Source organism: Channa argus, chromosome 23, assembly GCF_033026475.1.
Source record: "Channa argus isolate prfri chromosome 23, Channa argus male v1.0, whole genome shotgun sequence".
Lineage (NCBI taxonomy): Eukaryota > Metazoa > Chordata > Actinopteri > Anabantiformes > Channidae > Channa > Channa argus.
Genome location: NC_090219.1, coordinates 12204172 through 12219610, shown reverse-complemented (window position 1 = coordinate 12219610; position 15439 = coordinate 12204172). Strand labels below are relative to the sequence as shown.

General features: G+C 43.4%; 1 protein-coding gene across 3 annotated transcripts in view; it reads right to left on the bottom strand.

The window, feature by feature from the left end:
• Window positions 1-453: 453 nt before the first annotated feature.
• The window catches only part of znf609a (zinc finger protein 609a), a 45683-nt gene continuing 30697 nt past the window's right edge, over window positions 454-15439 (bottom strand). Inside the window, exons 1-8 of one of the 3 annotated variants that reach the window (XM_067493705.1) lie at window positions 15265-15399; window positions 11098-11323; window positions 9071-9158; window positions 6610-8752; window positions 5539-5920; window positions 3601-3933; window positions 2710-2764; window positions 454-1399 (exon numbers count right to left, since the gene is read on the bottom strand). In XM_067493705.1, coding sequence (XP_067349806.1) covers window positions 1390-1399; window positions 2710-2764; window positions 3601-3933; window positions 5539-5920; window positions 6610-8752; window positions 9071-9158; window positions 11098-11323 — 3237 coding nt within the window. In that variant the 5' untranslated portion in view covers window positions 15265-15399 and the 3' untranslated portion in view covers window positions 454-1389. Of the gene's footprint in view, window positions 1400-2700; window positions 2765-3600; window positions 3934-5538; window positions 5921-6609; window positions 8753-9070; window positions 9159-11097; window positions 11324-15264; window positions 15400-15439 lie in introns of those variants that run through there. The other 2 variants (XM_067493704.1, XM_067493703.1) reach the window with 2 other exon arrangements.

Sequence of the window (15439 nt, the reverse complement as noted above, 5' to 3'; positions counted from 1 at the left end):
GTGTGTCTCACTGACGTGCTTTTATCGGTTTCTGAACAACAATTGAACCCTGTAGGACAGAAAAAACTAAATTGGGTTCAGGATTTAAAGATTTACTGTAACTAGAAGTGATTCATTGTTGGTTTAAAGGCCAATTCATGCTTTTTCTGGGAAGCACAAAGACATTTTGTCACCTTCCAGGTTTAGAGAACACTCTTTACAGACGACTGCATCCAGCTCACAAATCCGTGCCTGACTAACAGAGAGTACACATCTGACAGGGGGCAAAGCAGGAAGTGGTCTTTAGGGAAAAAAACAAATCCTTTAAGCTGAACATTGGCCTCCCAAAGCTAAAACTGGGTATTGGTGACTCTGTGGCTGGTGCTTATTTTGTTTCACAAAACCACTATGTCCATTGTGGAGACTTGAGGAAAACAGAACTTTGTGTTTTGGGGAACAAATGAAAGACAGAGGTCGAGCGCCGTTGCACCAGCTACAGGTTTAATATCAGATCAACAACAGTAGAAAAACAGAGGCAGAGGCTACCAGACAAAAAGAAGAGTAGGAAATCCAACAGCATCCAACAGGCTCTTTAAAATAATTCCTCTGTACAGTATTTACACACACACACACACGCACACACACAGAGTACAGTACATCTACACACTGAGGAGGTGGAGGTGCCAACTTCCTGTCAGTTCAAGGGAGCAGCTTCAGTCCAAACGCTGCGCTCTGATTGGTCCGTCCTCCTCCACCCACAGTGGTTTTTTTTTTGTTTTTTTTTAATTTTCAGTGAAACAGACGCTCTAAGGTGAAGGTGTGTCGACGTCTAGGTGAGTCCAGAGCTGGTTCTCCGAGGGGTCAGAGGTCACACAGATAGTGATTGAAGGTCAGAGGACATCAGCAAAATAAAAAACATTGAGATGTGATACGTGTCATAAAACAGACACAGAACTGAAGACTTGGCTCCGAGATAAAGGAAGTGATTGCCCTCTCCTCCCTGAAGAAAAACCATCGTGACACTGAGCCCCCCTCATGGCACACACAACTATCCGACCTGCCCACCCTCGAAAAAAACAACAGCTGCTCCTTTGTACGTCCCAACAGCAACAAGACCTGGAGCATCTCAGTGTGTCTCCACCCACCAGGTCCAGTGTGTCCTCAGTCTGAAAACCTCTGCTAACCCCCTTCCCTGAGCACTGATGGTACTGCCTGGAACCAGCAGGATCAGCAAAACCAGCAGGGTCAGGCTTTCAGTCCCGTGTTCCAGTCCAGCAGACAGCAGAGTGGTCAGCTGGACGTCCAGGCAGGGTAATCAAATGTACACAAACACCACTGTGAAACAGAAACGTTTCCTCATGTGATCCAGTCACATGACCCTGTCTTGGGTGGGGGTTGGAGGTCAGCCAGTCAGATGTGCCTGCAGACAGGTGAGAGGATGTGATGTCACACTTTCGCCATCCAAGGGAACTTTGTTAATACATGTTCAGGGTAAAAAAACAAAACAAGACTGTCTCTTTCCGGTTCTAGTTACAGGCTCCAATGGGATCCATTTCACACTTCAGTCATGTTATAGTTATAGTTAATTTTAGGCGGGAATTATTTAAAAACAAAAACCTTTTTAAATTGGTGATTACAACCAGAGAAACTCTGTAGGTAAAGCTTTATCTGACTTGGTGCTTTGGGATAATAAAAGAAAAAGTGACTTATCACATCACTGAAAATTATTATTATCATTATGTATAATGATGTTAATGGACAGAACTTCCAGCTCTCACACAGCCAACTCTGCAGACATTCAACCAGCAGTGAGCTGTCTGGTGATGGGATAAATTCGTCATTAGTTTTACAGTACTCCGTCTTTTTCACTGCTTAAATTAGTTTTATGTATATGTTGATAGTTTCACATTTAATTTGTTTGACTTCAGCAGCTGCAACAATCTGGTTTCTTATGGTGATAAATAATAAATCATGAACAAAGCTGACAAAAAATTACCACCATCATGTTCTTAAGAGGTTTAATGTTTCAAGTTGTGTTTAATTACATTTTCTAAAAAGAAACTCCTCTGTATACGTCTTCAATTGGGGATAATCAGTGGATGATCAGACAAATGTCCAAAACAATGTGGAACTTTTTGCAAAACAAAACTGGATCAAGACCATGATTGGTATGAACCTAAACTGAACTGTGATGTGTATCAACAGCCATTTCTGAGTATTAAAAATAATCACTAAAATGAAATCCACAACACTGGACTGACCCATCTTCAGTAGTGTGATACCTAATATGGAGTGAGGTTACAATAAATCCGTACTGGTGTTAGAAAACAAATGTTTTATTAACGCCATGGACGCAGTTAACCCCAGGATGTTCAATAAACAAGACATATATGGGTAAGAAACCAAAAAACAATTCCACTGTACTCAGAGTAAAGACACATCGTCACAGAGGAAATCTTTACCTGTATCTGGAGGGAAAACATTTCAACAGTAAGTTGGATGTGTTTCAACATCAGCGATGTGACCTTGTGCTTGATGTCAACACAATGAAACTGCATCCACAACTCATGTATAACTGTTTGAGGACTATAAAGTTCTTGGGCACAAATGTTAGTAAAGTGAAGGCATTTGCAGCACCTTGGATGTAAATTTACTTTTAGCCTTTAACTTGTGGCCACTTCCGTATCAAACTCAAAGACTACAATGTGTGTGTTACCTTACCATTCTCACCTCCGTGCTGGGGGATACATGGACGGGGCTGACGCTTGCTGACTGGCAACGATGGCTGAGGCGGAGAGTTGAGGGAGACACAGAAATCATTGTTAGAAAACCAAAGGGGAACAAAACTGATTTACTCATCGCTCAGCCTGCGAAAACTGTTGGAACTGAAGGAGCTTTGTCACTTCTGAAAACGTCCCTGCTGACATTCTGTTAATACCTTCAGAAGATCTCTGATCAGTGACTTGAATCCATGGTGATGAATCCAAACAGAATCGTTTCTACCCTCTGTCAAAGGTTGAAGTGTTTCAGATCCATTTAAGGTTTATTTCAGTATCTTCAGCAGCTGTAGCTGTTTGATTGTCAGCCAACAGAAATCTAAACCATTTACACTAAAAGCTTGTCAGCTGCATTTCTGTCCTACAGCTAATGGAACAGACATTCTCTGAGCTTCACTGGGGACACAATCACACCCCTCCAGATGATCCATCAGCCAAAAGAGAGACACCACTTTTCAGACATCTCCACTAGCTTAAAGTGGCTGAGATGCCAAACTAAACTCTGCAGCTCCGTTGTCCCACAGTGTTGGAATGAGCTGGCTAACGGTCCACTTTCAGTAGCCCCTCACCCAAAACACTGTTAAAGACATTGTGTTCTGCTTCTTAGGCACCTAAAAAAATATTTTCTCTCTCTTATGTGTCCTACTTGCATCTCAAGAAACTAGAACAGTTTCCTCATAGCACAAAGTTTTCTTCCTGACTTAGATTTTCTGCTTCATTTCTCACTTGTAATTAACGTTGGATAAAAATGGCTGTCAAAAGTTCCCTGTATGTGCCACAGACTGATGCAGACTCATTTTCAGTACCTGTGAATACATGCGTATTTTTCTCTTATGAGTCTCACCTGAGCCGTAGGACAGGTCGTACTGTCCCGACAGCAGCGGGTATGCCAGGTGGTGGTGGGAAGGAAGGATGCGTTGAGAAGGGGAGGATCGCGGCCGGTCCCCCTCCCTCTCTCTGTCTTTATCTCTCTCCCGGTCATGTGGGTTCTTGTTGTCTTGGATGGACGGAGATTTACTCTTGTACTGGCTCGCGTGCTGCTGCAGTAGCTCCAAAGCTTTGGCCTCACCGGGGGGCTTCACTGTGGGACTGGATCTGGAGGACTTCTCCCCCTCCTCTCCAGCCACCACCTTCCCTCCATATGAGGAAAAGGAGTAACTGGGCGGCAGGTATGAGCCTGAAGACAAAGCAGAACATCTCATTCAAACTTTGCAGGGAAAAAACAAAGTAGTTTTTGTGGCCAGTTATGTCATTACACAACCGGATTTGACATTATATTTTACACTACATAAATAAATGGCATTAGTTTTAGGAAATCTTTCAATCTCTGATCCATTCTCTCCTGTTCTGCTCCAACTGTTGTTAAAAACAGGGATGTTGCTGTCATCCTATCTGTGCAGTAGTTCAGCCAGTGACTTATAATCCAAGAATTCATTTGGTTTTGCATTTCTCATTTGTTCGAAATTTGTGCAGAGACAGATGTGGGCTAGTTAGCTTCCCGCAATCAGACGCTAACTAAAGAATCGAACAGTATTCATCTAATCATCAGAGATTAGTTTGAATATTTATGTATAGCATTCCATCAATATTATTGATTCAATTCAACTTTATTTACATAGCGCCAATTCACAACAAAGTCATCTCAAGGCACTTTATACATCTTTATAGTCTTGATGTTATTCTGTAGAGAAAACCCAACAATTCCCCCTTGAACAAGGACTAGGCCACAGTAGAGAGGAAAAACTCCCTTTAAGGGAAGAAACCTAGTCAAAGCTTCGAGTGATCTGCGTTTACTGCAGAGCTGCAGTTAAGGATTATTTCCTACATCAATTAACCTGTCAGGTGTCTTTCATTGGATGGTGAGGAAAGTGTCCATTACAGTTTCCCAGAGGCCAAAATAATAAATGAATTACATAAAACACAGAAATGCTGAAAATCCCGACATCCGATAAACTGAAAGACGGACAATTCAGCTTTTTGCTGTCAATTCGTTAAACTAATCTTTCAGAAAAAGATTTTCACCATCTTTCAGGGCCCAATGGTGGAACAGAGATAAGATACTGTACATACTGTAAGCTGTCTGATCAACATGTGCTTTCTAATTCCTAGTTTTCTACTAGTATATCAATGTATCTTTTTTCCAGAAGAGGCTGATGACCGTGAGAAAAAAGAAAAACTCAGGAATATCAGTAAAGTTTTAAACCTTCTTCATAGTTAGTTTTAGATGATGAGACTAAGAAGACGAGTTTGGACACAGTGGTAGTGACATTTCTCTCTGACCAATCAAACCGCAGTGTTTTCACATCACCTTCCCCACAGAACATCGATGTTGGCTGCCATTTGTATAAGAATGTCAAGTTTTAAGAGGCTGGGTAGAGTCATGAGATCGTAGGAAATCTTACATGAAATATAAACACAGGGTTATGACAGCAGCTGTGTGACAGAAACAGATTTAAAACTGCTGTTCACCAAGATCCTATTTATGCATCCACAGTAGGATTAAGTACTGTGGGAATAAGGAAGCAACATTGCGACACCTGGTGGCTAAAAGGAGAACTGCTTGTTAGATTTCTGGAGGCTAGTTCAGCGTTAAAACAAACTGCATTGGTGCTGCGACACCACGGGAAGGGGACTGCATCTGGGCTTCAGGAAGACACCAGAGAAGTTCATATACCATGTTTAAATGTTCATCAAATTTTCTGTCACCTAATGGACTAAATGTTTGCAGCACTGACCTGTGTTTCTCACAGTTACCACCAGAGAGAATACACCTTCTTCTTACCGGGGTAATTCTGCATCATGACCGAGGGCATGCCCCTGTAGCCAGGGTGGCTCGGCTCGTAGCCCTGGCTGTAGGCGTAAGGTCCGTGCACGTAGGACATGTAGCTCTGGTGCTGGGCTAGGGGGGAGGAGAACTGCATGTGAGAGGGCCGCATCTCCTTTCCTGCTCCTCGGTGCTCCTCTGGAGGCAGCTGAGTTCTGCCCTCCGCTCCCTCCTTTGCTTCATCTTTCTGGGGGCCCTCCCTGGGACGGGGTCTCTCCTCCTTCCCCTTTCTGTCACGCTCCCTCTCCCTTTCCTCCTTCCACCTGTCCTCCTCGTGAGGTTTAGGAGCTTCTGAGTATTTGTTGGGGTAGACGTAGGGCCACAGGCGTGAGTCTGGCTCCTGTAGGAAACAAGACTAGTATTGTGATTTATGTTGATTATTGCAGGCCTGTACACTTTATAAAGCTTTTTAAATTTCACCTGAAATAATAAATAAATAAAAAATATTTCAAAAGTAAGTATCTATCATATGGACACAGGTCATAACACTTTAATAATAGATTTCATGTTTACCTTGACATTTTTAATATAAAATCACTGCATTTTCTCTGCAGCATTTTAACGTTTGACGAAGCACAAAACTAAAATGTTGATAATCAGCCAAAATAGGCCAAGAATCTCTTTTTTTCGTTGTCTGACTCATTCAAATAATTAACTACTACTGATTCAGTTTAGTGATAATCGTTGTCAAATTACACAAAAGTAATAGTTGTGAACACACTTGCTATAGTTTAGGACACTGTAGAAAATACAATACACCAAAGATGTCATAAGAACTCATACTTCAGTTCCAAGTCGATACCAAGGTTCTAATATGCAACAACCTTAATTTATGTTATTGACGGTACCCAGACAAAGCGTTTGCCCTGGTATCAAAACATACAATAAACATTTAAACAGCAACTGCTATTGATGAAAACAGCACTAAATCTAATTTAAATTTTCAGAAAGCATCAATTGCTCATCAGTAGAGAACACAAAGGTCACCAGTATGTGACAAATCTCTCAACACTGTACAAATGCACGTACCTGTCTGTACCACATAGCAGGTTCTACACCTGTTGGCCTGCTGGACTCCACTGGCTTGGCCTCCTCCTTCCCATGATGCCCTGCTTCGCTGAGCTTCATCTTCAGACCCTCAGGCTGGACTGGGGCCTTGAGGTCCTCTCCTTTTGCCATAATAACAGACTTTGTCTGTTCTGACGTTAGTGAGAGTTCTTTGGGCTTGGCTGGGTTCAGCCCTCCCTTGGTGCCCAAGTCAGTGAGGCTGGGGGCTCTGGACAAGGTGGGGGGCACTGAAGCTTTCTGCTTCCATTCATCTCTGCCTCCCACCTCCCGTTCCTTGCACTCAGCTTTCTTGTCAGCCTGTCGCTGCCGCTCTTCGTACTGCTGCCGGTAGGCAGGGTTGGAGGCCAACAGGTGGGCGTGGTAGGCCTGGTCAGGAGAGTAGGGGTAGGATGCATAATATTGGTTGTAGTAAAGGGGCTGGGTGTACATGTTGGAGCGCTGCTGGATGACTGATGGCTGCGGAGTCCCCGGCTCCACCTTCCTTTCCTCTTGGGGCTCTACCTTCAGTTTGCCCTCCTCGCCCACCTCTGCCTCCTCCTCCTTCTTCACCTTCACCTGAGCTCCCTCCACATGTGGGGGGGCTGCAGGGGCTGCACCCGGGCTAGGGTTGGGGTAAGTGGGGGAGTAGTATGAGTCGTAGTTGGTGTAGTAGGGCGATTCTTTACTAGCGGCCTGAGGGGGGAAGAGAGCCTTCTTGGCCCCTTCACGAAGCCCCTGGTCGGGCTCAGTTTTGACCTTCACCCCCTCTGTCTTCCCCTCCCCATCCTCGCCCGCGTCTGAGATGTCAGAGTAGGCTGGGCTGCTGGTTTTGACAGAGGCGTTGTCGGCTCCGTTCTGGTTAAGGTGGAGAGGGGTCGCAACACCAGCCTCAATCCTGCTGGCTACGCCGATGGAAGGGCTGGGGGCATTGTCTGAGAAGCTGTACACCTTGTCAGCCTCTGCCTTGATGCTGGCCAGTCGGCTCTGGTGAGCTTCTGTGGAGCCATTTAGCAAAGTGTCTGACGCCTCAGAGTATGGGCTCTTCCCTTCCTCCGGCCTCCCACCCTTACCCATCGCCTTTGGACTGTCTCCCTCTTTACCCCCTTCCCGCTTCTTTTTGTCCTTCTTCTTCTTGTCCTTGGTGAGAGCGGGGCTGGAGGCGAGGTCAGCGAGAGGGGGCGGTTTAGGTTGGATGGTCTTTAGCTGTGGGCTCTTGGGGACAGACTGTACTACTGAGCCCAAAGCAGGGGAGGATGTCTGCGGAGTGTAGGGTGAGGGGGCTCCGGGTGCAGCGGGGGCCACGGGACGGGTCGGTTTCAAGCCTTTCTGGGTCAGTTTATCAGACTTGCCCCCTGCCGCCATCTTCTTGGCTCTTCTATCATCCATCCCATCGTTGCTGGTCTCGTCAGTCAAACAACCCCCTTCTTCACCACCATCTGTCACTTCAGGTTCAGCCTCCCCACCCTTCTTCCTTCCCTTCAATTTCCCTGATGAAGGAGAGGGTGCGTCAAAGCCTCGTCCTTTCGGTGTGGTGGAGCGTGTTGGGGAGATGCCAGCACCGTTGCAGGCGGCAGAATCAGGATGGAGGTTGGAGTCATCCCCATATTCACTGTCTGCGTCCTGATCCAATCGCACATCCTCATCATTATGGGCACGAGCCTGGTGGTACTTCAGCCCATTGATGTGCTTATATTTCTTGTTACAGTTAGGATGGGGGCAGTCAATCAGTACAGGGGAGGGACAAGTCCGATCCAGCTGAGGAGGAGGCAGGGAGTCATTTTTACCTCCAGGGAGGGGTGTGGCAGCACCAGTGGAGTTGGTTCTCATGCGTTTTGAAGCTTTGGTGTCCTCTGAGCTGGACGTAGGCTCCATGTCAGACACAGGTTTGGTCTTCCTCTTGGCAGATGACGGACTAGCCTTCACATCCTCTGCGCCACCAGCCATCTGACTGCCGCGCCGCCCTTTGCTGTTGGCAGCTGCTCCACGTGTCTTGCTGCTGCCGCTGCCTTTATTGTCTGAGGAGTTGCTGTTGTCATTCAGTGGCGTGTTGCTGCTGGGACGCATCCTCTTACCTCGACCGCGACCGCTGCGCATCTCCACATCACTGGTGGGAGAGTCACAGAACCTGAAAAAACGTGGAGTCAGTCAGCAATGAGTAGGAATTTACATATACTTAAGTAACCAGGGTGTAGTTGGCTTTCTCAGGAAAGCTGATTTCTTAATTGTCAGGTAGTTGGAAAAGCTGGTTTTCATAATGGAGGTTTAGAGAAAGCCCATAAACCAAGACTGACAATTTCTTTGTCATGTATACACAACACAGGCCAAAGAGAGAAACCATATACATTTGCAGAAATGACTCACATTTTAAAACTAACCTGAGGTACAAATTTGAAGTTAAATCAGATGGTTTGATTAACTGTGTACTTTTACATATTTGATTCACCTTGGTGGGGCCCAGTCATGTCTTGTGCAGTCCAGAAGGGTTCCAACGTACGTCTTGTTCCTCCAGGTGACGTTGACGACCAGCATGCCTGCCGGAAGATACACACAGAGTTTACCTACACACGTACATTTAATGAACGCTTGAGAAACAGGAACCCACAGAGGGTGTTGCTGCAGCATGAAACAGGCGTGTCAGATGTGACTTCCCTCCCTGGTGGGCAGCAGATGTTGAATAGTTTCATACCAACATCACACCCAGCAGGTTTCTGAGGTCATGCCACTTAAATAACTCAGCAAGTGTGAGAACAGACAGAGAGAGACCGAGTAGCAGTCTGAAGACTCAGCTGCAGAAGAAGTTCAGTGTGCAGCTCATGTGTGCAAATGTTTCCTTCCATAGAGAGCAGAGGTCGGTTTTTTTAGCGCTGGCCACAGAGCGTTTACAATGTGTTTGAACTGACAGATGGGCTGGTGCCTACAGGAGCAGACTGAGAAAGGTTGGCAGTGAACTTGACATGACACTGAGTAGACCTGGCAGTGATACAGGGGGCATGTTTAACATTTACAACACAAGTCCAGACAATTGCCAACATAAGCTGCCTTTAAACTGTGTTTGGTTGAGAAACTCTAAAACTACATCTTTGATTCTCAAAACAACTGTTTAGCAAATAATCAGCCTTGAAATCATCAGATGTGCTCACACTTTCGATCAGCGGCTGATAGTGTTTTGTAAACTGTGTGCAGTTCAGCATTTTTTATTCACTGAAAACAAATGTGTGCTTGTCTCATAGTTCACACTATACAGCTGATACACTTGGAACAGGATCTGCTGCTTCTAATAGGTTGTTTGAATACACTATACAGATGTTACTTCAATCTATTTGATACTTGATTTATTAACATTAACATCTACTGTCACATGTCTAAATATTAGTATCAGGTCAGAATCGGTATCAATCAGCAGATACCTAATAATAATAATAATAATAATAATAATGATGAACTGGATCAGGACACCTTACTTTCTTACAATAACTTTAATTACGGATTTGCAGCACAATTAGTTACCAGTTACCAAAACAGTTACCATTGTCTCCAGTTGTCTCCATACTGACTTACTGAACTGTCTTGTCTGTTCAGTTGCGGGGCTAAATCTGAAGTGGAAATATAAAATAACTTGTTTTTGCTGTAGGGAAAACCACAACAAACAAGCCCCTTCTACACTGATGGACTATGTTACTGTTCCAGCATCTGCCATCGTCTCCTAATGTTGGTGCTGCTTGTGCTTAATAGAACTAATTCTGTTCATATTGCCACACTTTCTTGTTGCAGATGCATCTTTTTTTTCCCACAATTAAATTTTGCCCAGGCTCTCTTAGCGTGCAAGCTTGGCCTCTCACCATGCTTGTGATGTCAGGCGCATGCGAGATGCCCAGTTGCAGCACATATGCAAACATCATCTCGCAATGTCACTGACACGACTGAGACGACTAATTCTTTTCCCAGAGGCAAATTACCCCTGTATAATATGGACAATAGGACGTAGCACCATCAACAACATTAAGGCCAAACTCCTTAAACTGGCTGCTACAACATCAGTTACAAATCATTACTTTGTGTATTTGTTTATATAACTGCATTATTCCATAATCTTTTTTGACACAGAAACCTGTAAAGATGAATGTTGATGAAAATCTATCGTGGAACAAGGACATTAGTCACAGATAAACATAAAGGCTTTTTTAAAAAACATTTTTTAATCAGCCATCCTTTGGTATATTTATCTGTATTGTATTTATTTTATGTATTTATCTCGACAGTCTACCTTAATAAACAGCTGGGCAACAAAACATGACTGATTACTTATATTTCTGTGGCACTCACACAAAAGTAGCTAGTCACCATAAATTTCTGCTTGTAGACAGAGCTACAAACTGTGACACTGACAGGACGGCAATATTGCAGTTACAGGATATTTATCTTGTTTACTGTTGGTCCATTAGCTTCAGGATGTGATAGTGTTTGACTCACCGTCCTCAGTCTCCTGCCACACAATGCCTTCCAGGTTGACGCTGGTTCCTGGCTCACAGGGTCCCAGGCACTCTGGCTCAGTCGCCAGTGAGGCGTCTGCTGTGTTCACTGCTACTGAGCGTGTGCGAACTATGATCTGCTCGCAGGGAGATGAGATGTCACTGTTGACGATGGGAGCGAGGAGATGGAGAGGAGGAGGAGCAGGGTTGGACACCGGAGACTCCATCTGGAGGAGGGAGGCAGAGAAAAGGGCAGAGTAGTTAAAAGATGTGTAAAGAAGTCATAAACTTTAGAGACACAGGTCAACACGTCAAGATGATCAGAGTGTAACACAGCCAAGACACTGGTAGATGTTTGATGACCGAATGACAGCTCACTTCTTTTAACTATCTGCTGTCATGACCATTAAACCCTAACTATACCTGGTACAGTATGTTGAAATCAGAATTGATAAAAATGTGTCTAAGCAGCAAATGGCAGTACTACAACATAGAAAATCCTTCAAACTGAGGTGAACAAAACCGCTGCAATTAGGATTAATTACTACTCATTATTTAAAGAGTGTTGCAGTTTTATTAAGATCACAGCAAAAATACAAAGAACAAAAACTATAAAGACAAAAACAGATTCAGTGCAATATTACCACTGATTAAGTCACGTTTAAATGTTTCAGATTGTTGCTAAAAACAGATTTTTGCAGGATTTGCACTGTGCTGGTTACCATTCCCTGAACACACCTGTGTTTTCATACTTAAATATCATACTTAAAAAGAGAAAGTACACACGTTTTTGGAGTGTCAGCACATCTGTTTTGGTCTAACACTATGTTTGTCAGGTGACTTATACTGTGCAGTCTGAACTTGGCATAGGACTGCACACCAGTGATGTGATGAGACGCAACTGACACATGTAACCTCACTGAGATACTCCACTCTCCATCTTCTATATTTTTTATGTTATGAAAAAGCTTTGTGTATTTCAAAATCCCATAAAGCTAGAAATTAAAAGATTTATAGCATAATATGGAGTGTATTTTCTGCTAAACCACAAGTAAAGTTTCCAACTAACAAGTAGACCTACAACACACCCTTATCCATGTCCATGAGCTTTGGGTAGTGACCAAATGAATATGATCAGCAGTGCAGGCATTTGAACTGAGCTTCTTCTGTAGGTGGAGTTAGGACATTGAGAGGGAGTTTGGAATAGAGCTGCTGGCTCCTGGGTGTCAATAAAAGCCAGCTGAGGAGGTTCGGACATCATCAGAATGACTTCTTTGAATAAAGGTGTTCCAGGAATGCCCAGCTGGTGGGAGCCCCAGTGGCAGAGCCAGAACCCACTGGAGAAATTATTAGTAGTGCATCTTAATATTAAGAAATGTTTTTTCCATGTAATAAAAAAAATAATGTCAAACTGATGCATTCTAGATTTATTGCATGTAAATTATTTAAAGCCTTTTTATGATTTAGTTTCACTTATTTAGAAACTACACAAATTAGGGGCGGCAGTGGCTGTTTTAGTAGAGTGACGGGTTTGCGTCCTGGTCTTCCCGACCGTGTCCCTGGACAAGACACTGAACCCCCAACAGCCCATCCCCATCCCCAGCTGCGCAGTGCCGGTCCCAAGCCTGGTAGAAATTAGGGAGGGTTGCCTCAGGGAGGGCATCCGGTGTAAGAAACAGTGCCAAATCAACATGCGGACAATGATCCACTGTGGTGACCCTGAACCCACGGGGTAGGCCGCAAGGACAAAAAAAATTATTTTGAGTTTGCATATATTAATAATCATGCAAAATAAATAATGCAATAGTGCATTTCTCTATCAGGTTCTCTGCATGCACCCACAATCATGGGGAAATCTGCTGATTTGACAGATGTCCAGAGGATGATCAACACCCTCCACAAGTAAGTAAGCCACAGACATAAAAGAAAGAGGCAAAGAAGACATTACAGAAAAGAAGGAAGGAAGAGTAGCAAACAGTGACCTGAACCCCGTAATTATTATCAGGTGGGAAACAGCTGGTGTGGGGCCGACAAGGGAGCACGTGACCGCGAGAACACACACCAACCGCGTTCCCAACCAGGAGACAGGAGCAAATCTGAGAGCCACATCATCATAAACTGGCTAACCTTCCGATCCAATTCAGACTAATTATAACATTACAAATTAGTCTTTGTGACAATGAACTGTAAAAAGATGATTAATTATAAGATAATTATGACAATAAAATAAAAAATACACAGTAAATGAGCCAATTAAATAGTGAAACCACCATTAGCAACCTGAGCCATATGATTCTGTGAGGAAACTCACTTTGCCACTCCCCCTGTTACCAGTGCAACAACAACAAACAGCTCCAATAAAAGCAAAAGTACTTCTCCAATATAAGTCTCTACAGGACACAAACTTTTTCATCTGTCTGTCCAAAGAATAACAATCTGACCTGACAAAGCAACAGGATGTGGGACAGCTTTTGTTACCTGGACAGACGTCTCAACATCCACTTCCTTTCGGGTGAGATGTAGAAAAGGGGAGGAAGACAAAGAGACAAGAGCTCCCAGATGGAGTGTTCACCTGGACAACACAAGCAATGGCAAACACCTGAAGCAGTGATGTCCTGGGATTTTAAACAAGTCTTTGTTTAAAGCAGAGCTCCAGCGGGGGGTTGGGGTGGGGGTGGGGGGGGCTGTCACATAGGAACCAGCCAGTCAAACATGTCTACAGCTTTGTCAAAGCCTATTTGAAATTATTTTTATGGTAAATTGTTTAAAGACACAATGATATTTATGAAAAAGGTTCATTTAATTGCAAAGCCTAAATAAATAAATACATTTCAATATTGATGAGGCAGAGAGAAATGTGTAGTCAATAATTAATTACGGAGCTTTTACGGACACTGAAACAGAAGTTTTGAAGGTGAGCCAATGAGGATGCTATTGCACTAATGGAGTCTGGATGTAGTAAAAGCATGAATAAGTGTCCCTGAAAAAGACAGAGGTGCTCCATTTTTTGGATGAAAGAAATCTGATTTTACCATTGTAATGTTCAAATAAGATAATGAAGTCAAAGATGATTTGGGTTTCAGATCTAAAGAGAGGCAGTAGTAGTTTCTATTTCTAAAGACAAAATATAATAAGATTTTTGAATTAGATTTTTAATATTATTTTAAGGTTATATAATCTGTGCAGTGATGCTTGAAATTTAGGAGTTTTTCTATATTTTATAATTGTTTAAATGGTTTTCAGCCCTGCACATCAGCTTGGGGGCATTTTAGTTCCACTTTAAAGAACCGCCTCAACTCAGGGATGTTGTTTGAGATCCTACATGAACTGCCTGCTTCAGGTCCTTCCACAGCATCTGTTTAGGATTAAGGTCAGGAGTTTGACTTGACCTCTCAAAAAATTACATTTCCTGGAAGAAGAACTTGTCAATTAAGTCTTACTGTTTTGCAGGATCCACTTTCTGTTGAGCAACAGTAAAGAGAGGGGCCCCTTGACATTTGCTAGGTAAAGTAGCAACAAGTAGTCACTACTTTACCTAGACACACTCAGCAAAACAAGTGTTAGGGTGGAGGTTTACTTACAGTTAACTAAGCATATACCTACAGTAAATGGACGTCACAAACTCTGAAGCAGCTGCAAATCACAACAGTAATAGACGAAAGCTTTAATGGTAAAACGCAATAAATATAAAATACTGAGCCCGTCCACAACTACCCGCTTCTAAATACCTGCCATTGTTGTTGTCGCTACAGTGATTTTGGAATGAACCTTTTCGGTTGTGGCTAAATGCCATTAGCAGTCAGAGATTATTGGGCCAAAGTCTGCCCCTTTTGGCTAAGCTTGTAAATACTCCACACATACACAAACTAAAGAAGCATGCGAACATGTCTATAGACCCTACTCATATCATGCTGGTTGTTCAGAATGTGTAGCATTTTAAATATCAATTTCAATTAACAATTAACTGGTAAACCCTGCTTTTTCTGCATCAGTTGCCTTCAGGGCTAGACTTTGTGCCAAATGGTGTCAAATATTTCTGCTCATGAATAAATCTCAGGGAGGAAACACAAACACAATCACCAGTTATGACAAGAGCAGACTGTCAAACACATGTCCATCAACAATGTCACTTTCTAAAACAAATAGTTGCTAATAGTTGCTGTGTTACCTTGTACTTAAAAGCTTCGACAAATTGCAGTAAAACCTCTTCCTCCCTGCAGACTTCCTGACAGGAGACGTGAGGGACATGTTTGTTTCCTGAAACCTCAGAGCTGATGAAGACTACCAGGAACTTGGTGAGGCTTACTGGTTTTCTAACTGTTTAAAGAGTGTTGTCGTGGTAA